Source organism: Podarcis tiliguerta (assembly GCF_965153285.1).
Source record: "Podarcis tiliguerta genome assembly, chromosome: 4".
Taxonomy (NCBI): Eukaryota; Metazoa; Chordata; class Lepidosauria; order Squamata; family Lacertidae; genus Podarcis; species Podarcis tiliguerta.
The window spans coordinates 15,500,281-15,522,791 of NC_139537.1; the positions used below are offsets into that span (position 1 = coordinate 15,500,281).

Here is a 22,511-nt window from a genome sequence, read left to right on the forward strand (position 1 = left end):
CAGTCCCCAGCAATTGGGGTATCCAGAGGCGTATTTGTGTCTTAGGGCCCTCATATTTACTGGACCGCCTCTCCTGGTATGCCCTGCAGAGGACCTTAAGGTCCATGAATAACCATAGTTTAGAGGTCCCAGGCCCTAAGGAAGTCAGATTATCCTCCACCAGGGCCGAGGCCTTCTCAGTGATGGCTCCGACCTGGTGGAATGCTCTGTCCCATGAGACTGGAGCCCTGCAGGATTTAACCTCCTTCCGCAGGGCCTGTAAGACAGAGCTATTCTGCCTGGCTTTCAATTTGAATTTAGCCTGATCTTTTATTCCCCTTCCTTCCCTTCCCCTCCCCCTTTTATGAAGATTACCTGCTCTGGGATCCCACAGCTAATTCTCCCCTGGTCTCCTCGCTAGCCCAAATAGGACTAATCTAGCCAGCTAGCCCTGGTGATCATCTAATGTTTATTGGATGGATTTCCCCCTAAATTGATTTTTGAATTTATTATTATTCACGCTTTTATACTGTATTTTATGCTGGTTTTTAAGCAGAGGTTGGATGGCCATCTGTCATGGATGCTTGAGCTGAGATTCCTGCATTGCAGAGGGTTGGACTAGATGACCCCTGGGGTACCTATGATTCAATGATTCCAAGCATTTGTTTTTAAACATTATTTTAATACTTTTTTTTAGATGAGAATTTTGTTGGAACATTAAAAAAAATCCAAAAGCCAATGGATATCTGAGCTCAGATTCACATATCAATTTATATCAGAATTCAGAAAGGTCAAATTTCTAAAACTCCCCTGTCCCCTAATGCAAGGGTGTGGGTGGTACACATGTCTGTAAACACAAGTTTCTTCTCTTCTCTTGTTGTTCACACTTCATCCGGTCAAGTGTACATCTCAGATGTACAAACAAATAAATAATGTCATGTATGAATCAGCCCAAAAAATAGCACGCAGGAAGCAAAGGTATTCATTTATTCCACTTCAGAAAGGAAGCCTCTGTTTACCTTTCAGAAAAGATTTAAACCAAAGCATTGTATTTGGTTGCTTGATGGAATTAAAGGATTCTTAAATCAGAGTTCTCCAGCTAACTGGTTTGTGGATTTAAGCCCTTAAGTGCATTTGTTTTCAGCAAAAAGGATCAAATAATTGAATGAAGCCCTATTTGTGATTCCTGTGTAAGAAACTGTTGTAACTTCAACAGCTTCTGTGCAGTTTGAGAGATAAAAGATGAAATATCTCTTGAAACCATATTGAAGGGATAGTCATTTATGCATTGGCTTCAGTCAAATTAACCTGTTTCTACTGATGGATTGGCAGTGCTTATTTTTGTCATGTCGGGAAAATATTTTGGGCATTGTGCGATTGCGTCCATTGGTTCCAGTGGGTTTACTCCAAGTATGACTTACCGAGATATCACCCATTGGCAGAAAAGTTGCAGGTGGCATTTAACATTCCACACAATATCCTTTTTGTACATTGCAAACACACACCACCTGCCAAATACAGAAACAGCTGTGCAAGTAGTTGATGGCACTTGATTGCGGCCACTGAAGCTTCTCTCACTTTTCATTCACACATGATGATGAAATCAGCTCCTGTATGTCACATAGCTGTGAAATTCAGCGTGTGCATTGAGTAGAATTTGCATTCAATTTTACACGAGTTGTCTCTTGCTTTTTATCTTCCACCAACAGCATTATCAAGCAGCACATTCCAAACTGAAAAGCATTCTTGGAATCGCTTTTGAGAATCCCCCAGTTCATCTGCTGGACCCAGCTTGTGACCGTTACTAAGCCAAATATAGCCCACCCCTCCCATACATGGCTCAACAGAACATTAAACCGAGCATTGCAAAAACAGCATTCAGCTTAGGGAGAAGATCACAACTTAAACGGGCGTGTTATAGAACAGGTACGGGTAACCTGTGGCCCTACAAGTGTTGTTGAACCACAACTCCCATAATTCCTGACCATTTGCCACATTCACGGAGGCTGATGGGAGCTGGAGTCCAGCAATACATGGAGGGCTGCAAGTTCCCCACTCCTCTTGTGGAGAAAGACTATTGCAATAAGGCGGGTCAGCTATTATCCATAAGTATGGCTACTCTGTGATAGTGTTAAAGAAACACTGGGTTTTTTATTTAAAAAATTCACCCCATTGGTCTTCTTTTATATTAAGCTTAAATGTGCTTCAACTTCTTTGTTAAACAAAGATTGCCATCAACATGGGATCTCTAAAATCATTGTCACCTAAGGTCATTCAGACATGACGTTTTGCTTAAATAGGGATTATGTTTAAACAGTGTAATACAGGAAGTTGTTCCTGAGACCTTGCAACTGAAAGCTGTAGATTTTTATGGCTCCAAAAAGAGCCGCATTCTTAAGCCAGCCACTAGGGGGAAATAAAGCCCCACTTACGAATGCTAATAGGCAAACTATACTGTATCATATTTGGAGAGCAATCTTTGATTTGTGTGTTTTGTTTTGTTTTGTTTTGTTTTTTAAAACACCTTAGGTTACCAGTGCAGTTGCCTCTCTCAGTTCACCGGGCGAAACTGCGAGTCAGAGATCACTGCGTGCTTTCCAAATCCTTGTCGCAACGGAGGCTCGTGCGATCCCATTGGCAACGCTTTCATCTGCAACTGCAAGAGCGGGTTAACGGGATTGACGTAAGTTTGATGCTTGTGCTGCCTGGGGAGCTGTTGGAGGTCATGCGGTACTATGCACCTAGGTTACAGGTCCAGCATCACTGGTAAACGACATCATCTTGTAGCAAAGTGGGAAATAAACCTTGAAGAGTTAATGCAAGTAAGCGCAATGGCCTAACTCAGCCTTCCCCAACCCAATTCCCTCCAGATGATTTGGACTACAGTTCCCATCGTCCTCAATCAGGATAGCCAATGGTCAGGGAAGATGGGAGTTGTAGTCCAAAGTTCAGGAGGACATCATCTGAAGAAGGCTAGCTTAACTCAGCCCTTTGCTCTGTGTATAAAGTAATGATCCGAGGGCACATGAGAAAACACTCAAGGGGAAGGAGATGGGCTCAGGGAGGTGTGTGGCCTGAGGATAATCCTGACTGGGTTGTCCGGCTTCCAACAAATGAAACACATTAGCACGGTAAAACATCAAACATTAAAAACTTATCTATTCAGGGCTGCCTTCAAATGTCTTCTAAAAGTCAGATAGTTGTTTATCTCCTTGACATCTAATGGGAGGGCATTCCACAGGGTGGGCGCCACTACCGAGAAGGCCCTCTGCCTGGTTCCCTGTAACCTCACTTCTCACAGGGAGGGAACTGCCAGAAGGTCCTCGATGCTGGATCTCAGTGTCTGGGCTGATTGATGGTGGCGGAGATGCTCCTAGAGGGCCACTTGTGGCCTCTGATGTCACCCCTACTTTTCCCCCCCTTCAGGTGTGAGGAAGATATTAACGAATGCGAGAGAGAAGAGTGTGAAAATGGCGGCTCTTGCGTCAACGTATTTGGGTCCTTTCTGTGCAACTGCACTCCGGGATACGTGGGCCAGCACTGTGGGCTGAGACCGGTGGTCGTCCCAAACATCCAAGCCGGCCATTCTTACGTGGGCAAAGAGGAGCTCATCGGCATTGCTGTCGTGCTTTTCGTCATATTCCTGTTGGTCGTCCTCTTCGTAGTGTTCCGCAAGAAAGTGTTCAGGAAGAACTACTCCCGCAACAACATCACCTTGGTGCAAGACCCGGCGACCGCCGCTCTGCTTCACAAGAGCAACGGGATTCAGTTCAAAAACATGAGGAACAGCGGGGATGGCCGCAATATTTATCAGGAGGTGGGGCCGCCTCAGGTCCCCGTGAGGCCCATGGCCTACACCCCTTGCTTCCAGAGCGACTCAAGGAACAATTTGGACAAGATCGTCGATGGGCTCGGGGTGGAGCATCAGGAGATGACAACGTTCCACCCAGAGTCTCCTCGGATCCTGACAGCCAGGCGAGGAGTCGTCGTGTGCAGTGTGGCCCCCAACCTTCCAGCCGTTTCTCCATGCCGTTCCGACTGCGACTCCATCAGGAAAACCTGGGAAAACGGCACTGAAAGTGAGTGGTTTCGGCAGAGGCACATTTATTGGTTCCGCGAAATTTTGTATACCGCTTCGATTGTAGGAAGAAACCTCAAAAGAGGCTTGCGAACAAGATAGAAGCAATAAAATTATCACTGGAAATTTTGCAGCCATAACTTACAGAAAACAATAATTGTACATACTTTATCAACCTTCTGAGAAAAATACAAAACATTAAACGAAGCCACAGAGACTTGCGAACTACCCAGCCTAAAATGAACTTATAATGTCTGGTTTCAATAGATTTTTCAAATGCTTAACTCAGTCTTTTAGATAAGTTCATGAAGATACCAAGATAAGTTCAGTGTTATTCGCAATACCCGGAGATGCTAGTGGAGTTGTAGATAGATGTTAATAAAGTTGTAGACAGTGATAAAGTATGTATAATTATTGTTCTGTGTAGATTGATCGCCAACGTATTGCATGAGTCACACTACTATCAGCAGCACAGGTTGCATTTTTCTAGCATAACTTAAGAAAGTCAAAACCACAAAGTCAAACTCATGCCAGCTTTCTAAACATGTGGATTACAGGGCTCTCCCTGCCCCCTATTTCTTACTTCATTCACTCATTAATTTATTCCCACCATGCCTGTCGGACTGGCTTGCAGATCAGGAGAGAATAACGCACAGTCTTGCCCTCACCTTCACAACCTAAAAATATACAACACGAAAGGATAAACGGGGGGGGTGCATTACAGCTGCACAACTCTTCGAACAACTCACATTTTTGTGGTGAGGCAGATGCACCTACCTTTTCACTAAAATGGGGGTTGTTAATTGCCAGCCTTTGGGCCACATTTGGGTGTCAGAATTCCACCACCACCAGCCTTCCAAATATTCCCACTGTCTTTATCTTTTCCTTTAGCAGATAAGGCAGCAGAAGGGGGTGAAAAGAGCACGGAGGAGAGTTTTTTATTTTTAAAATCTTTTAAGCTGGGTTGATTCTTAGAAAATTACTGTATTTTTTGCTCTATAAGACTCACTTTTCCCCTCCTAAAAAGTAAGGGGAAATGTGTGTGCATCTTATGGAGCGAGTACAGGCTGTGCAGCTATCCCAGAAGCCAGAACAGCAAGAGGGATTGTTGCTTTCACTGCGCAGTGATCCTTCTTGCTGTTCTGGCTTCTGAGATTCAGAATATTTGTTTTCTTGTTTTCCTCCTCCGAAAACTAGGTGCGTCTTGTGTTCTGGTGCGTCTTATAGAGCGAAAAATACGGTAATTATTTTAAATACCGTCTTGAATTCCAACTTGGCAGGAATGGGCAGGATGTAAATATATTGAATATAACAGCAGTAATAATAATAGTTGAAGTAGCTTTGATTGCACATTATTAGATTGAGTAAAGATTTGTGTACCTGCCCCGCCAATTTCCTTTCCTTTCTTTCTTTTGTATGTCTAGGCAAAGGACTTGATGACGTGGAAGAGGTGACCTGTTTTTCAGGCAGCAATAAAGGCAGCAACTCTGAAGTCCAGTCCCTCAGTTCTTACCAGTCAGACTCGGGCGATGATAATGGTAATGGCATAGCTATCTTAACCCCCTCACTTATCACCAAGAGTGTATTATATGTATACTGGTGTTCTATGAGACTTTCTTGTGCTGTGGATAACTGAAATGCTGAATAGCATGGTGTGTCCACTCTGCAGTACAAATTCTCATGGAATGGCTCCTAGCTGAAGGGGAAAGGAGCATGATCCGTTGTGCACAGCTATGTGCCAGAGGTAACTGACTTGAGTCAGAGGTAACTGACTTAAAGAACAGGCCATGCCTGCTTTTCCTAAAGTTTGCTATGCTGAAGACGTCTATTCTGGTATAAATACTTTTTTACAAACTACTACAAAATAATCGGGATGCAGGTGGCACTGTGGGTTAAGCCACAGAGCCTAGGGCTTGCCGATCAGAAGGTCAGCGGTTTGAATCCCCGTGACGGGGTGAGCTCCCGTTGCTCGGTCCCTGCTTCTGCCAACCTAGCAGTTCGAAAGCACGTCAAAGTGCAAGTAGATAAATAGGTACCGCTACAGCGAGAATGTAAACGGCGTTTCCGTGCGCTGCTCTGGTTCGCCAGAAGCGACTTAGTCATGCTGGCCACATGACCCGGAAGCTGTACACCGGCTCCCTCAGCCAGTAAAGTGAGATGAGCGCCGCAACCCCAGAGTCGGCCATGACTGCACCTAATGGTCAGGGGTCCCTTTACCTTTACTTTTACAAAATAATCATCACAAGGGAGGATATTTTAAAATCTTACAAATTCAGATCAGTGCCAGAGCACACGTTCTGCGTGCAGAAGATTCTAAAATTCTGCATTTGGTTAAAGCAGTGATGGCCAAACTTGGCCCTCCAGCTGTTTTGGGACTGCAATTCCCGTCACCCCTGACCACTGGTCCTGTTATCTAGGGATGATGGGTGTTGTGGTCCCAAAACAGCTGGAGGACCAATTTGGCCATCACTGGGTTAAAGGATCAGGTTGCAGTCATTGGGAACCAATCTGAGAACCAAGAGGTCCACTGCTGGTCGGAGTAGGGAATATTGGACTAGGTGGAACTCCAGCTGTCTGGCTCCGTATGTTGCTATATGACACAGATAAGGAGTCCATCAGTTCTTCACCCGGTTGCTTCTGAGATGAATTGTCCCTCTTCTACAAAGCTGGTGAAAATGCGGCAGCCCCAGTTCTGAAAGTGTGGCCATCAAGCTTGCTGGCTCGCTCCCACAATTAAGGGGACCAGTGCAGCATGTGCGCAAGCCATTCAACATGCTTGCACGCCGTGCAACATGCTGACGTCACTCATGCACAGCCATGTGCGAGTGAGGTGAGCATGTTGTGCTGCATGCGCTTGTGGCCGTCGCAGAATTTTGAGGCAGCCTGGCCCTCTCCTTGAAAATTTTTGAGGTGGCCTTCAGCCCCACTCCCCCTCCATTGATGCCCCTAGTGGCCATCTTTGATCTATAACAGTGTCTGGATTTTTAAAGCCAGTTCCTTAAATCAAGGGTAGGCTGATGTTTTAGACCCCCAACTCTCCTCATCCATGGCAATTGGCCGTGCTAGCTAGGGTTGATTGGAGTGGTAGCCCCCAACATCTGCAGGGCACGACTTTGGCTAGCCCTGCCTTCAACGAAAGCTATTTGGTGATGATCTTTTAATTAAGACTGCTCGATTTGTTCGTTTCCCCCACAAGGGCTTTGTTCTCGTAGGCACAGTATAATAAAGTAAAAGCGTTCTTATTGGAAAAAAGATTTAGACCAAAAGACTTTCACACCATCTCATATCCTTGTGATTGCCTAAAAAGATAATGGTCGCCAGGAGGATAGCAGCTTGCCTTTGGAGGCCTTTAAGCAAGGATTAATTAGAGATTAGTGTCAGGTAGGCAAGATACTGTCCTGGTTAATTGAATCTGCTGGACAATCCAGGCTGAATTTATGAACTGATATTCATCACTGCATATGAGCTTTCTGAAAGTACTGCCTTTGAATGTATCCCCATTTGCTTTTCTGTTGCGGGGGGTGGAATTGTATGGGATTATCTGAAATTGAAATGTCCTTCAAGCCGCTGCATAATTCATTAATGCCACCGCCTCCCCTTCCCATGCCCATAGTCTTCCCCCACCCACCCCTGGTCCCAGCCACCCTGTCTGCGCTGTGAGAATTTAATATTGGTAGCCTTAGAACGTTGTGTGTTATAAATACTAACATGAAGCTACCCTTCCCTTTATTTCTGCTCTCCTTCTCCCACAAGCTTCCATAGTGACTGTCATACAGCTTGTCAACAACGTAGTTGACAATATAGAAAATGAAGGTATTTAATCATTTTTAAAAACTATTTCTCCTGAATTGCCGCCTCGTTGTTTTTCCGTTTTGTTCTTCTGTGTGAAAAGCCGCAGCAGAAACTCATTAACTCACCCTAACTAGCCAGGCCACAGCAAACGATTTCGTTTGACGAATAAGCAAGGTCTTTAAGGTGGGGAGGGGGGTGGGCTGGGAGGAAGGCAAGCAGTTCATTATTATGACTTCTGTTGACATCAGAGAGTCAGTGTTTAGGAGGAGAGCGGGTTTGGGGTTTGGTTCGCCCCTCCCACCCCAACATGCAGTGTCTTTTGCGGTCCTGATGGTCCCAGAGGGATTACGTTGTCAGAAAGCGTCCCCAAAGAAAAAATGGATTCGACAAGATGCTGCGGCATCAGCCGCATTGTTAGCTTACCCAAAGCACCGTGACACCGTGGTAAATAAACAATACACAAAGAGCAAAGCTGCTGGTGTTTCCTTTGCCTTTTTGTGGAGCCAACTTGTTAAGCCAAATTTAGCTAATTTTTTAATGGCTTGTAAAATAAGCCAAAGATGCTGTCTTCTGCATATAGCTGGCAGAGACTGAGAAACAATGGTTTGCCTAAGATGGAGCTGGGAAGCTTCTGGCCCAGAGGCCAAATGCAGTCCAGGCCTCTGTGACTGGCCCTTGGAACGCTCCCCAAGCCACACCCCCTCTCCCTAAGCCACACCTCCTCTCCCTAAGCCACACCTCCTCTGCCCAAGCCACAAGAAGAAGAAGAAAAAGAGTTTGGATTTGATATCCCGCCTTTCACTCCCTTTAAGGAGTCTCAAAGCGGCTAACATTCTCCTTTCCCTTCCTCCCCCACAACAAACACTCTGTGAGGTGAGTGGGGCTGAGAGACTTCAGAGAAGTGTGACTAGCCCAAGGTCACCCAGCAGCTGCATGTGGAGGAGCGGGGATGCGAACCCGGTTCCCCAGATTACGAGACTACCGCTCTTAACCACTACACCACACTGGCTCAGCAACCCTCACTAGCCCTGCTTTGCCCCTGAGTGTGTTTGCCTGGCTGAATTGTGTCCTTGAACTCTGATCATGCCTCTTGCTCGTATGGATGTGGTATATGGACAGGTGCATGTAGAGACCGGACTGCTGTGCAAACGAGAAAATTGCAATTGTTGTTTCATCCACTTTTACCTCTAGCCCCTGCCCCTCTCCACCTTGGACTGAAAAAGCTTCCTCCCCTCTGGCTTCAGGCTATTTCATGCAGTTGTGTTAGCGGCAAGGTTTGAACCCAGGACCAGAAGTTTCTTTCTGTATCCCCCAGGTACCAAACGTCCAATCCCAGACGCCTCTGGCTGCCAAAGATAACTTCAGCATAGTGCAAATCCTAACACGGTGGGCAGGGTTAAGAAGCTGGTATAGTATAGTCCAGCTGGAAAGAGCTTCGTTCTTTGCTAGGGACATCTTCTGCAAAACTAGAGCCTTAGCCTGACGAATCTCTTTCAGACCATCTCAAGAAAGCTCCTTTAGAATTGGCTTTTATAGAAGCCACTTCCTTTTAGGCTGAGGTCCCTGCCTTAGCAGGGATATCCCGTTGCTTCTTCTCCCAGCCATGATAAGCTTTCCAGGTGCGATCACGCCTGCTCAAAAGGCCTGATTTGGAAGCCGTTTCATCTTGGATGTCTGCCAGGCAGAGCATATGCTTTGAATGCAGAAGGCCTCAGGATTAATCCACAGCTTGTCCCATTGAATGGTCTCAGGCAGTACAGCTGGGAAAGAGCCTTGCTTGAAAACTTTAAAGAGCTGACGCGGTCAGAATAAATGATACTGGTCTAAGTGGACCAATGTTCTGGTTTAGCATAAAGGAGCTTTTTAATAATAATAATAATAATAATAATAATAATAATGGTGCAGTTTTCTCTATTAACAAAATCTTTTCTCCCCCCCCCCCAAAGTCCCTAAACCCAACTGTGTCCCTAACTAGCAATGTTAAAAGTAAAAATGAACCAGGAGATTCAAGTAGGAATATTTGTTTGGAGGACCATACCACCCTGGGATCTTTTGATAAAGGGCGGTATATAAATTGAATAAATAATAATAATAATTCCCAGTTCAGTTTGAACCCGACCTCAGCTTGGGCCACAGCCCATGGGCCTGCTGTGAAATAAAGACGTTTGATTAATTTGTTCTTTGCAAATTCCAGCATCAATTGACCTGCTTTGCGCCTCCTGGACTCATATGCAGATCAAAGCACAGCTGTGCTTCAGATTTTTATTTTTGCAATGCAATTCATTCCATTTATTTTTTATTTTATTTATTAAATTCATATGCCTCGTTTCCTCTGAGGATCACAGGGTGGTTTACAATATAAAAGCACAGGAATATATACCATAATAACAAACAAAACAGTAACACACAAACCCCTCACACGCACACAGTTTAAAAGGCTATAGGTTATTTAATTAGCCAAAGGCCAGGGAAAAGAGAAAAGTTTTCATCCGGCACCTAAAGATTTGTAGTGAACCCGCCAGGCAAGCCTCTCTGGGGAGAGCATTCCACAAACAAGGAGCCACCGCAGAAAAGGCCCATTCCCATGTTGCCACCCTCTCATGGAGGGGGCACACAAAGAAGAGCCTCAGATGCTGAGGGCAGGGTATGGGTCAGTTTATATGGAGAGAGGCAATCCTTGAGGTGTTGCAGTTCTGAGCTGTGTTAAGGCTTTATAGGTCAAAAAACCAGCACTTTGAATTGGGCCTGGGAACTATTTGGCAGAATCAGGATTACATGCTTAAACCGCCTTGCCACTGGCTGCTGAATTCTGCCCCAGCTGAAGGTTCTGAACCATCTTCAGAGGCAGCCCCATGTGTGACATATTGCAGTAATCTAACCTGGAGGTTACCAGATCATAGATGACAGAAGTTAGGCTATCCCTGTCCTGTTAGGTGTATAGATAAGCCACCAGCTGAAGCTGATAGAAGGCACTCTGTGCCACTGAGGTCACCTGAACCTCAAGCGACAACAAGGGATCCAGAAGTACCTGCAAGCTGCGTACCTGATCCTTCAGGTGGAGTGTAACCCATCAGGAGCAGGCCACCTCCCATCCATCTGGTCATGACTTAAAACAATACAGTGGTACCTCGGGTTACAGGCGCTTCAGGTTACAGACTCCACTAAGCCAGAAAAAGTATCTTGGGTTAAGAACTTTGCTTCAGGATGAGAACAGAATTCGCACAGCAGCAGGAAGCCCCATTAGCTAAAGTGGTACCTCAGGTTAAGAACAGTTTCTTTTTTTTTCTTTTTTTGAAATAATTTTTATTAGCAGGCCAATCACATCACATTGTTCAAATCACATTAATTCCAAATTATACAGCCAAATTTTAAAATTTTGGGGGGGTACCCATACATCAAGTTCAGCACGAGTCCAAAATTCCAGATGACTCCAGACATCACTTATTTGCTGCTTTTATTAAACAGTTCCATCCAGTTCGAATCGGATAGATCTTTATTACCTTCTTTCTCTTCTTGTTGTTATCATTTATTCCTTTCTTTGCGATCTCTGATGGTTTTCACAAACAGATTGAAGATTTGGCGTCTCTGTGTGGGTTTTGTGCTCTTCCAAGCTCAAATTATTCAGGAACGACCTCTGTTAGTCTTCGGTCGGTCCATTATTTTTCCTCAGGCTAGCACAATAAATCAGACATTATCAGGGGCTCTGTCAGGTCAAACTTGCATTCCAGCCTTCTTTCTTTTTCAAAGCCCTGAATCTCTTCCCCTTCGTCTGTTCTCCTGCCAGCCTGTCTTTGCGAGACGCCATGTTTTTTTAACTGCGTCATAGGAATTTTCCTCCTTCTCGCCTTTCAATCTTCTCGTATTGTAGTCATTTCCCCCACACAGTTTTAAAGTTCTGTTTATGTTTTTTTAAAACGCGACAATCTTATTTCTTTCTAGGGTGGAGGATTATTGTAGTCATATCATGCAAAGGAATTTAAGAGAGTTTTTTCCTCCACCCCCCCCCCTTCGTTCCAGCCTTACGTTCTCATGGTGGTAATTCATCAAGAGATTTACTTATCCATCCGTCACTCCCGATCACAGAGATGCATTAGTCAGCAGTCCTTATCTCGAGCCTTACTTGATATATGTGCTTCAGCCTTCTTCTGATCCGTTATTGCCAATTAGTCCAATTATAATTCCAGGCTGAAGCAACCAGCACGCGCTGATTGGAATCGGCGTCGGGAAGATCTGATTCCATCGAGGGCTTTTGCCAAGTGTTCCACACCCCCGTCTCTCGGATCAGGGGGTGCATTATGAACACCGCTGGCAGGGCAGCCCCCCCCCCCATACCCTTGGGGGGGTAGGAAGGCTGCCTACTTCCCATAGCAGCCCCTTAATACCTCGTATGGGTCAGAGAGATGTTATTGTCGGCCATCTTCCAACGCGCCACCTAGTGGCCCAGGTTAAGAACAGTTTCAGGTTAAGAACGGACCTCCAGAACGAATTAAGTTCTTAACCCGAGGTACCACTGTATGCGTTTTTACACACTATTTTTAATAGCGATGCTTTTTGAGTGAAAACATTTTAGAATTGCAGGTTTTATGAGAAAATGCAATTAGAAATAGGTATTTCAATGTGAATTGCCCACACATTATCTGTATAAACAGGACAAAACCAATTTATGAAAGAAGACATTCAAGAATTAGGTGGCCATAGTCCCTGTAGTCTCTACAGCGAAATATTCTATAGTGTATTTGGGCGTAGCTCTGCATTTGATGGATCCAAAAGACCTTGCTTGCATAAATCTTGCTTCAACGTGGGAAAGGAAGGGAAGTCCTTTTGAACTGCATGGTGGGCAAGTGAGGAGGTTAGTGAGGTTCTGCTGTGTAGCATAAATATAAACTGTCCATATAGACATGCACTAAGACACGCGGTACCTCTGCGCTGAGTGGGGTATGGGCATAAAACCAGTGACCCAGAAACGGTCCTCATTTCCGCTCAATGCAATGCTTTTGAGTCAGTTTTTTGTTTTGTTCTTTTGGAGCAGTCAGGGCCGGTTCAGACAGTGCTACCTGAGCTGTAACCACTGGTCACGAGAGAAAGGGTTTTCCTTCTGCCGACCATCTCGTTCGCCTCGTTTCAGTTCATCTTTCATTGCCATCAAAGCTCCTGTGTGCCGAAGGGAAACGGCGCAAGATATGCTCACATAAAGACGCAAACCAGTTGGTGCAGCAACACTGAAGGAGGGAGGTTCTTGTACAAATGAGGAACAGAGAGATTGAGGTTTTTTGTTTTTGTTTTGCCAGGATTTTCCCCAGCTCAAATCCTGGCCAGAACCTCAGGTTCGCCAGCCGGGGCTTGAGGAATTTCTGCATCCAGGACAGCCCAGTTCTGTCGTGTTCCACTTCGGCCTTTATAATTAAGGAGAGCCTTTAAATGATAACCACGGGAGACGTGGTCCAAACAAATCACAAAATGCTCCCTTCTGAAAGGATCCCATGCCTCACCAAGATTCTGCAGGGTTAGCGTTCCAGGAGGAAATGTTTTTTCTCCCCGAAATAAATTTCACTGCAGTTGTGCCCCAACGACTGCTCCGTACCTTCTTTTTAAAAAACAAGAAAAAGTAAACTTCTGGGCTCCATAGTTGAAAAACATAGGGTTGCTCCCACCTAAGTTTTGTTAAGAGTAAAAATGAATTATCATGTTCATTACTTTCAGAAGGTCTGCCCTGAACAATTCGTTCAGGTCATATCTCCCGATAATAATAAAAAAAGTCCTATTAGGGCTGCATCATAAGTACCCTTTTCTCCAAAAGGACAGCCTACTTTCTGGCTTCTTTCCATCCCATGCCTTTAAATCCCTCTTGCTGTTAACCTATTATGATAGGGTTGCCATATTCCAAACAGTAAAAGTCTGGACAGAAAGATTGGTTGTTGAGTTTTTCTAATTTTGCTCAAGGCTATTGGGCTGCCATACATCCGGATTTTCCCAGACATTTTGCCGATTTTCGCCTGGACACTGCTGCCAACTGCAGAATGGCAGCCCTATATTGGGATATGGTGGTGCTCATTATAATAATTTATAATAATAATTTATTATTTATTCCCCAGCCACTCTGGGCGGCTTCCCACCGAATATTAAAAACAATACAGCATCAGACATTAAAAACTTCCCTAAACAGGGCCGCCTTCCGTTGTCTTTTAAAAGTAAAATAGTTGTTTATTGCCTTGACATCTGCTGGGAGGGCGTTCCACAGGGCAGGCGCCACTACCGAGAAGGCCCTCTGCCTGGTTCCCTGTAACCTCATTTCTCGCAGGGAGGGAATCACCAGAAGGCCCTCGGCGCTGGACCTCACTGTCCGGGCTGAACGATGGGGGTGGAGACGTTCCTTCAGGTATACAGGACCGAGGCCGTTTAGGGCTTTAAAGGTCAACACCAACACTTTGAATTGTGCTTGGAAACGTACTATTTGCATTCCTGCAGAACAAACTGCACAGCTCAGCGACACAAAGCAAGCTTTGCATGCGAAAGTTCCCAGGTTCAATCCCTGCCACCTCTAGGTAGGCTAAGAAAGACCACTGCCTGAAAAAAAAGCCTGGACAGATGCAATCTGCTACTAAGGGCTCATCCAGTCTTCTTTCCGTCCATGTTTCTAGGCATACATCTGGGCTTTAGAGCTCTTGTTTCCAAGCTGTGTCTTTGGTTTTTTGTCCCAGTGCTTTCCCTGGGAAAACCCACCTTTTACCACTGAAGCAGAGCGAAGGGCAGTCAGCTTTTCTGCGGATTGCCGTTTACTCCGATTCAAGGTTTTCCTGGGTAAAGCATGGGGACAAAAATGAAAACAAACTTCCCAGACACAGAGCTTTCAAGTGCCTGGAATGCGTGGTGCAAAAGGAAGTCTGCATGAGCCCTAAGGCTAGATAACAACAACCTGGGCCAGCAGTCGGGCTTGGTATCTGAAGCCGCCAAGATAGTGGGGTGGATTCTGGGGACCTCCCTCACACCCTACCACTTACTGGGATGGAGCAGGGTGGCAGCAAACCTGGCACAGTGTGGGTGCACCAGTGGAAGCAAGGGATTGGCTCCACCAAAGTGCCCACATGGCCCTGAGGTTGCTGCCACCTGCCTTACTCCATCCCAGTAAGTAACAGTGACTTAATTTTTGGGAGCGCAGCAGCACCCCACCATGGAGGCTTATCCTTAGCAGACCCTACGATAAAGGCAGAGAAGGAACCCAGGCTGTTTGCTTCCCCCAGCCTCATTCCACGCTCCATATGGAAAGTCTCATCTTTCTAGCTAGGAGAGGGCTCTGTCGTATTTGCTTCCGGTGGCCCAATTGACTGCCTTTCTATTCTGTTCTGTTCAGGTTGTTATACCGTGCCTCTCACCGTGGTATCTGAGCGTACTTGGGCCCAGATTTGTTTGAACCGGCCCTGAGAATGGTAGATTCTTATTTTTTTTTCTGTTTCACAGTGAGCAAGAGAGAGATAAAACATACTTCGCAAATTTTAAGAGAGAGGGGGAAAACTGCATATGTTTTGTTTGTTTGTGTTAAAGCTATGTGCTTGAGTCAGCTTTGCATGTTTAATTCAGATAACTATAGTCGTAATGATTAGACGTAAAGCGATTGTGACGATTGACTTCTGCCTAGAAAAATCAGATTTATTTGCTTTTAAAAAAGATAAACCTTAAACTGAAGCTTTGCTTAAAAGCGCTTTTCGTAATACTTTTCAGTCAGATGTGTTTTAGAAGCAATGTGAGATTTTTCTGCAATGTGCAGGCCTGAGAGTTTCCAGTGTTGCTTTTTCTCCCACTTTGTATTTAACAGTGACTGATATGGATCAAGGACAGAACTACAACAGAGGTGACGCATACCTGCTTGCTGCAATTCGTGGGAATGTGGAGGGGGGTCCCAAAGGCCGGTGTTTTAACACATTACTAATACACTCAGTTCGGCCTTCACCTTTTTGATCATGCTATGCCCATGTTCTGCATGTCTGAGCATGTATATATTTTGGGTGCCCGAGGCGGGGGAGGGGTGGCATTTTGTTTTAATTTTTCTTCCAGGGATTTGTTGGTTCTTTTTCATCTCCGCCTATTTATTTTGTGTGCCTGTGTAATTTTGCTTTCCCTCCCCAGACCAAGATCTTGGAAAAGAATGCACCAGCAAGAGCATGCTGACTTCTATTAATGTATATATTTGCGTTCTGCGCTAACAGTTTGATGCTCACCTCCCATGCGTGGAACCTTGTGTTGGGTTTTCAGCATTTTTTATTTATTTCTCAGACACTTCCTTTCTAACATAAACTTGGCTGTGTTGCATTGGTTGCCATCGTGACGTTATACCGCTTCTCTCCACTTGGGCCAAAGCATGGTTGGCCAGGGTTTTAAAAAGCAAAACAACGGTGATGCATGCCAGCTATTTTTTTGCATATACAGCTTCATTATGCTCAGACCCAGTGGGGATTTGCTTCATGCCGGGTGCATGCCATTGACCGCCTCTCTTCCAAGACTTATTCCTCCCTCCCCATTCACTGTGGGTTTCTTTCCTTCCGCAGCTTATCACTGGGACACCTCTGATTGGATGCCGAGCGCTCGACTATCTGACATTGAGGAGGTGCCCAATTATGAGACAACAGATGGCAGCTCAGTGCATCACGGGAGCACAAGGGAGCTGGAAACAGACTACTACCTTGGCGGCTACGATATTGACAGCGACTACCCTCCGCCGCAGGATGAGGAGTTTTTAAACCAGGACCAGTTGCCGCCTCCCCTCCCGGAGGATTACCCAGACCAATACGAAGCCCTTCCTTCATCCCAGCCGGTCTCCATGGCCGGCACACTTAGCCCGGATTGCCGGCGACGGCCACAGTTCCACCCGAGCCAGTACCTCCCTCCGCACCAGTTCCCCAACGAGATGGACAACGGCGGGTCTCAGACTGGGAACGAGTTTAGTACTTTTGGCGTTGGCCCAGGACCAAACGCAGAGAACAATAGCCTGGCCAAGAAGCCCTTGTCCTTACACAATTCCCTGGACGCATCGTCGTCTGACGTTTCTATGGGCTGTGGCTTTGATGACTCTGAGGTGGCCATGAGTGACTATGAAAGCATTGAGGAGCTGCGCCTTGACCACCACCACATTCACATTCCATTTGTGGAGACCCACCACCAGACCCAAGTGTGAAGGAGCCTCTTTTGTTGACCTTGTTTCTGTCATTTGGTCCCATTCATAGCATTAACTGTCAAGAAGGCTTTCTTTTCGCTGAGAAAAAAAAAAATAGATCTGCATATGGGTCAAGGTGGAAATATAGCATAACCCATTTTTAACCCTGTCGAGAAATCCGTGGTGACCATGTGAAAGGAGAGAGCAAATGGTTGCCTCCCAAAATTGGTAGCTGGAGAAGGCTCTCGATCCCTTGGAGTTGACGTTGTTTGTTTATTGCCAAGCATAGAGGTTCCCCGTTGTGTGGTGGCAGACTGAATTCTCCTCCAACCAGCTTTGTGGGGGATCATGCTATTAAAAGTGTTACAAGGCTGAAGCACTTGCAGTATTCAAGAAAAACTGAAACTCCTTTCCTGGGTCCTAGAACTGTGGCTGCATGGGTCAAACTTGGGTGAAGTGAGAAATAAGGGCGAATTAGGTGCCAAGGCTGCTGCTGCTGCACAAAGTAAATCTGAATTTTAAGGAGGGGAAAGGGACATCCTTTCCAAGCCAACAGTCCATAATAAGATCCCTTTCTGCCATGTTATGGATGTAGTTAAAGTGACTGCGTTTGTATTCTAAGAGTTGTTTCCAGATTTAGCCCCACGCAGGGTAGACTTAAGCATCTAAGTTAGCTGTGTCTGTTAATTAAAGTGGATCTGATCTGCAGGTCGTAGTTATTCCTCCAGCCCCAAAGCAAGAGGGGATTGAGAGATACTTTGGCACCATGTTGAGACACTGAGTGGCGGGATATCCCATCTGCTGCAAGCCATGTGGAATCTGCAACAATCACTGCATGCTCTCAGTTGAATCCAGTGGGTCACTGTGCCTCGGCTTGTGCACCATGGTGAGCTAACACACTGCCAGACAAGCTCCTCAGTAGCAATCGGTGCCTTGATCTCATCAAATGAGGATGACATGTACTTAAGACCATACTGACCATCCTGTAGTTCCAGGAAAGAAGGAGGATTGGGGCAGGAGTAAGCAGCAGCTGCAGAAAAACTCCAGGAGCCCTGCTCTCCTTCGCACTTGGCCACTCTGCTGAGAGGCGCTCCAAGGATGCAGGATTTGCAGTTCTTCAAGGAACTCTGCTGAGGAGCTGCTTCTACATCCCACACTTGGTCTGTGCAAAAACAACTCCAAGGCATCCACACTATTTTTACTTATTTATTTTGGTGTGTTCGGTCCCTTGCGACCCACTTTAGACTTTTTGGGATTCATCACCACTTTTTGTTCAGCCACGTGCTCTCTTAAAAAAACGGGGGGGGGGGGCTAGAAAATTGTGGCGGTCTGGGGAAGTGTTCCCCAGCCATATTTCCATCCCCGGCTTTAATGCTGCAAAAAGGGAAAGGGGTTGCCGTCTCTTAAAATCATTTTTATTTATTTTATTTTGCCTATTTACAGTTTAAAGGTGGGAGGGGAAGCCACTCTCCCTTTACTAAGAGAATTCAGCCAGCCAGGAAGGGTACGGAATGAATAAATCATTCCCCCTGGAGTGGAGTCACGGATGAATAGATGCCCTAACAGGTTTTTCATGCCCCTGCCTTATCCGAGTTCCCCATCAACACGACGTTAAATGAGTGTTCCCAGTGCTTCCCTTCCATGAACTGGGTTTTTTTTTTCTTTCTTCTTTTCTGCTGACTGAACCGAATTTCATCGTTTCAGCTTTCATTAAGCTAATCAGCAGCCAGTTCTTTCTGCCACGAGAAATATTGTTCATAAGCTGCCACCCAGCAGTCAAAATGGTTAAAAGCAGCAAGAAGGAATAAACAACACAACCGCCATGTAACACTTTTAATAGCAAAGGGACTCTGAAATCCACATCGTGGAGCTCGTAATTCAATGTTTACTGCCCCTTTCCCCACATTCTCTTAAGAGCATCATCACAAAGATTTGTACCGCAGCAAACATTCTGGATAGAGCACTGAGACATCTGTTAAAAATGGGTTTTGAGCCAAGGCAAATATATCACCCGTATGAATATTTTGATAAATATAGGCCTGTCCATACTTCCTGTTAAATTAATGGACATTTTTCTTGGTTTCCCCTCAAGAATATCATGGACGTAAGAAATTTGTGATACCTTTGCTTTCTCAGTCCTTCCACCTCCGATGTGTTTTCTGGGAGGGTGGGTGGGTGGGGAAGCGATATTACTTGAACTTTCTGTCTGCCAGTTGTGAAGAAGAAGCTAAATAACAAATTTGTCTCCCAAACTCAAACCAGTTCTTCCAAGCGAGGGGCGGCCAACACTGGCCAAAAGGGTCTGCTGACTCAGAGGTGCTTCCTCCATGGAGAAGCTCGCTGATGTGTGTGTGAATTGTCCTGGTGGGACAGGAGAATTTAACTTCCTTTTTCAATAGCGGGATGGGCAGTGAGGTGTTCTGCCGTAGTTCTCACCCAGTTTGCGTTGGGTCGCTTCAGCTATTGCACGCGTGAACTTTGAACCTTTCTTCGACTGAACCAGTGACCTCTGCCCCCCACCACGAAGTAATTGCGAAATAATCCCTACCTGGTTTACACTTCACAGAGGGTGCATTCCAGCTCGTGTTTCCCAGGGGCGCTCAATATCTAGGTTTATTTTTTATTTTTACTGCAACATATCAGCAGGGTCACACAGGGAAATAAATTGAAAAGCGGGAACCCCTTAATGCACAAGCAAGAAGATAAACGTCGCTGTTCCCCGCACTTGGTGTGCCCCCCGCCTGTTTTCTACAAGTCTTCCGCACAAAGGACTCTAACGCTGCCTAACGTTGGCAGCATGGTGGGAGCCTTGGCTCCTGAGCAGGGAATATCTTCCATTCTTGCACATCCTAAGCTGCCCTCCCCTCTGTGGGAGCCCTGCAGTTTTCGGTCCTTCCCCTTCTTCCCAAAGCCTATGCAGCCAACCATTCCCCTCTCTCTTTTTCCTCCAGCTCCTCTCTGCCCCCTCGGCCCATACAGTTGCCCAACTTATGCAAGGGGGAAAGTCCAGCTGTGCAAACCTCAGAAATAATTGTATTCATTAACCCATGCACCATATTTTCATTTAGGCTCTTCCTTAACCCCACACAGACCTGCCAGCCTGTTTCCACCCTTAATCCTCCAGACTAAAATATAAATAAATCCCTAACAACATTGGCCACGATCCAGAAGAAAACAGTGGGCATGCATTGTGTGAATCATCATTTCTGCTTCCGATTTGTGTTCGGTTTGGATTAGCGCCAGTGACGTGTGGCAAAGGTTAGTTGTAAGAAAGTTCCGTGACTCGATTGAGTCAACTGAATTTGAGCTGGTCTTGCAAGGCTCACAGGCCACATTCGCACTATAATACATTTAAAGCACTATGATACTACTAGAAATGGTCATGGCTTTCCTCCCAAAGAATTTTGGGGGCTGTAGTTTGTCCAAGAGTTGTTAAAGAGATCCCTTTTCCTCTCCCAGAGCTATCCCGTTCCTGAGGAGAGGGACTGACCGTTAAACTCCAGAATTCTTTGAAGGAAGCCATTACTATGTAAAGTGGCCGTTTTTTTAATGTGTGGTATGAATGTGCCCATAGCCTGACTGAGGAAGTAGGATTCTACCCTGAAGCACTTCAGACTCCAGGCAGGGAAAACCACATTTCTGACTTCTCTTCCCTCCATGTAGTAGACTGGGACATCCTGGAGACGTTCTGTGGATCGTATGCTGCCCAGATCTGCTTTCAGTGTTAAAAGATCGTCCCGCTAACAAAAGAGTAAACCAAATCTATCGAAAGAAAGGATTGTCCATGAGGTATTTGTGACTCCAAACCTCTTTCCGTTCAAGTGGCAGCTCATGGTGTATCATGATGAATTCATATACTACCAAGGCTCACAGACTTCTGGTTTCCTCGTGGTAAGAATTTGGCATTGCCGTCAAGTTAGTGGGCTGCTTTTCTTTAAAGGGAGTTTTCAGATTCTAAAGGGAAAGAATTGTAAGAAGGTTTTGACAGGGCTATCGTATTGAACTGTAGTTTCAAAAAATAGTTTGCAGAAAGACCTTAAATCAGGAAATGGAGGTGGGAGGCGTGTTCATGATGATGCAACATTTGGTGTTTCTGAAATCATTTTGTAATCACGGTTTTGCCTGTTTGGCACTTGTCCTCACACCCGACATATCTGTAATGCAATTTACTGTAAGCTTGTCCATTGCAGACTGTTACTTTCAGCTTGCTGTTTCCAAGGCTATGCACCAAACAAAAAGGCACTGACGTTGTTGTTACTTCACATGTGAGAGGGGCAACTGGAGAGTACTGCAAATGAAATGATTTCCATCATGTAATTTTTTTTATAAAGCAATAATTTACAAATGTTGTGTTACAAGGCCATAACCAGGGTTTGATACCGGCAGTGTTAAGGATAAATTTGAACCGGGTGGTGGAAATTTGAACCCTCACTGTATAGCTAAATCCTGTCATTATCAGAGACCTGGGTTGTTTCCAGAACAATTTTACAAGCCCGTAGTAACTGCATTTGGAGAGGGTCGTCTGGGAAATGTAAGGAGTTCTTTTGAAGCACTGTATAAGAAAGATAGTTGTCTTGTAAATTTTACCTGTTGCAAGCAGGCTGGTTTGTAAAAGATGTATGTTTTTGGTGTTTTAAAAAAAAAGTTTATAAAATAATGTACATAATAATTTTGGAATTACCTGGCTTTTGTAGATATTTGATGCCAATCAAGTTGCTTTTAATTTCTTTTTTTCTGTGTTCATTTATGTATTCTGAAGAAACTCATCAATGTCAGATTTAAGGTAATGGAAAAATCAACAAAAAAAGGTGACTAGGTCGGGGAAACAACACTTCTTAATCACTTCAGAATGTACTGTAACTTTTCTTTGAATCAGCTGTTTCTCATTAACATTTCTCTCAGTTTCTAAGACTGCTTCCTAATGAACCCCACCCCTTCAGATGAATGGGTCTTTGCACAAATGCTATTACAGACATGTTTTCTAATGCTGTTTCACGTAGGCATTTGAGGTTCCGCCATTATTCCAACTACACAACAACTTTATGCAAAGGGAAGGTTATCACTTCGTGTGGATCTGGTCCCTCGTCGGCAAATGCATCGGTCTTTCATATTTGCTGTTGGCAGTATTGTCTTGTGTTATTTTGCTAAAAAAGAAAAAAAAAAGACAGAAAAAAAATGTGTACAGGTTTGTAACTGCCAAAATTTAAAACCAGTTTTCAAGTAAAAACAAAAACACATCGAGTTGACTCTTCCTTGGCTTTTTCCATTGGGGTGCATTCTCACTGTACAGTACAAGTGAACATGGACTGGCTGGAGGCAGAGGAGTTGTCATAGGTACCACCTGGGGAACCCCCGAGGGAAGAAGGCTCAGAGCTAAGGGATTGGTGGTGGGATGGTGATGAGTGGTCAGAGGGAGCAGACTGGGGGGAGGAGGTGTCAGAAGCTGAAGAGGTAACAGGCTTTAGTGAGCAGGAAGAGGCTGCGGCAGAGAGCAGTCCAGAATCGGAGGCAGAAGAG

General features: G+C 45.2%; 1 protein-coding gene across 1 annotated transcript in view; it reads left to right on the forward strand.

Moving 5' to 3' along the window:
• Positions 1 to 22,231, forward strand: part of FAT3 (FAT atypical cadherin 3) — a 462,771-nt gene extending 440,540 nt beyond the window's left edge. The window contains exons 26-31 of the mRNA XM_083439019.1: positions 2,509 to 2,662; positions 3,406 to 4,058; positions 5,482 to 5,595; positions 7,811 to 7,870; positions 15,660 to 15,695; positions 16,390 to 22,231. Coding sequence (XP_083295145.1) covers positions 2,509 to 2,662; positions 3,406 to 4,058; positions 5,482 to 5,595; positions 7,811 to 7,870; positions 15,660 to 15,695; positions 16,390 to 17,015 — 1,643 coding nt within the window. The 3' untranslated portion in view covers positions 17,016 to 22,231. The remainder of the gene's footprint in view (positions 1 to 2,508; positions 2,663 to 3,405; positions 4,059 to 5,481; positions 5,596 to 7,810; positions 7,871 to 15,659; positions 15,696 to 16,389) is intronic.
• Positions 22,232 to 22,511: the final 280 nt, after the last annotated feature.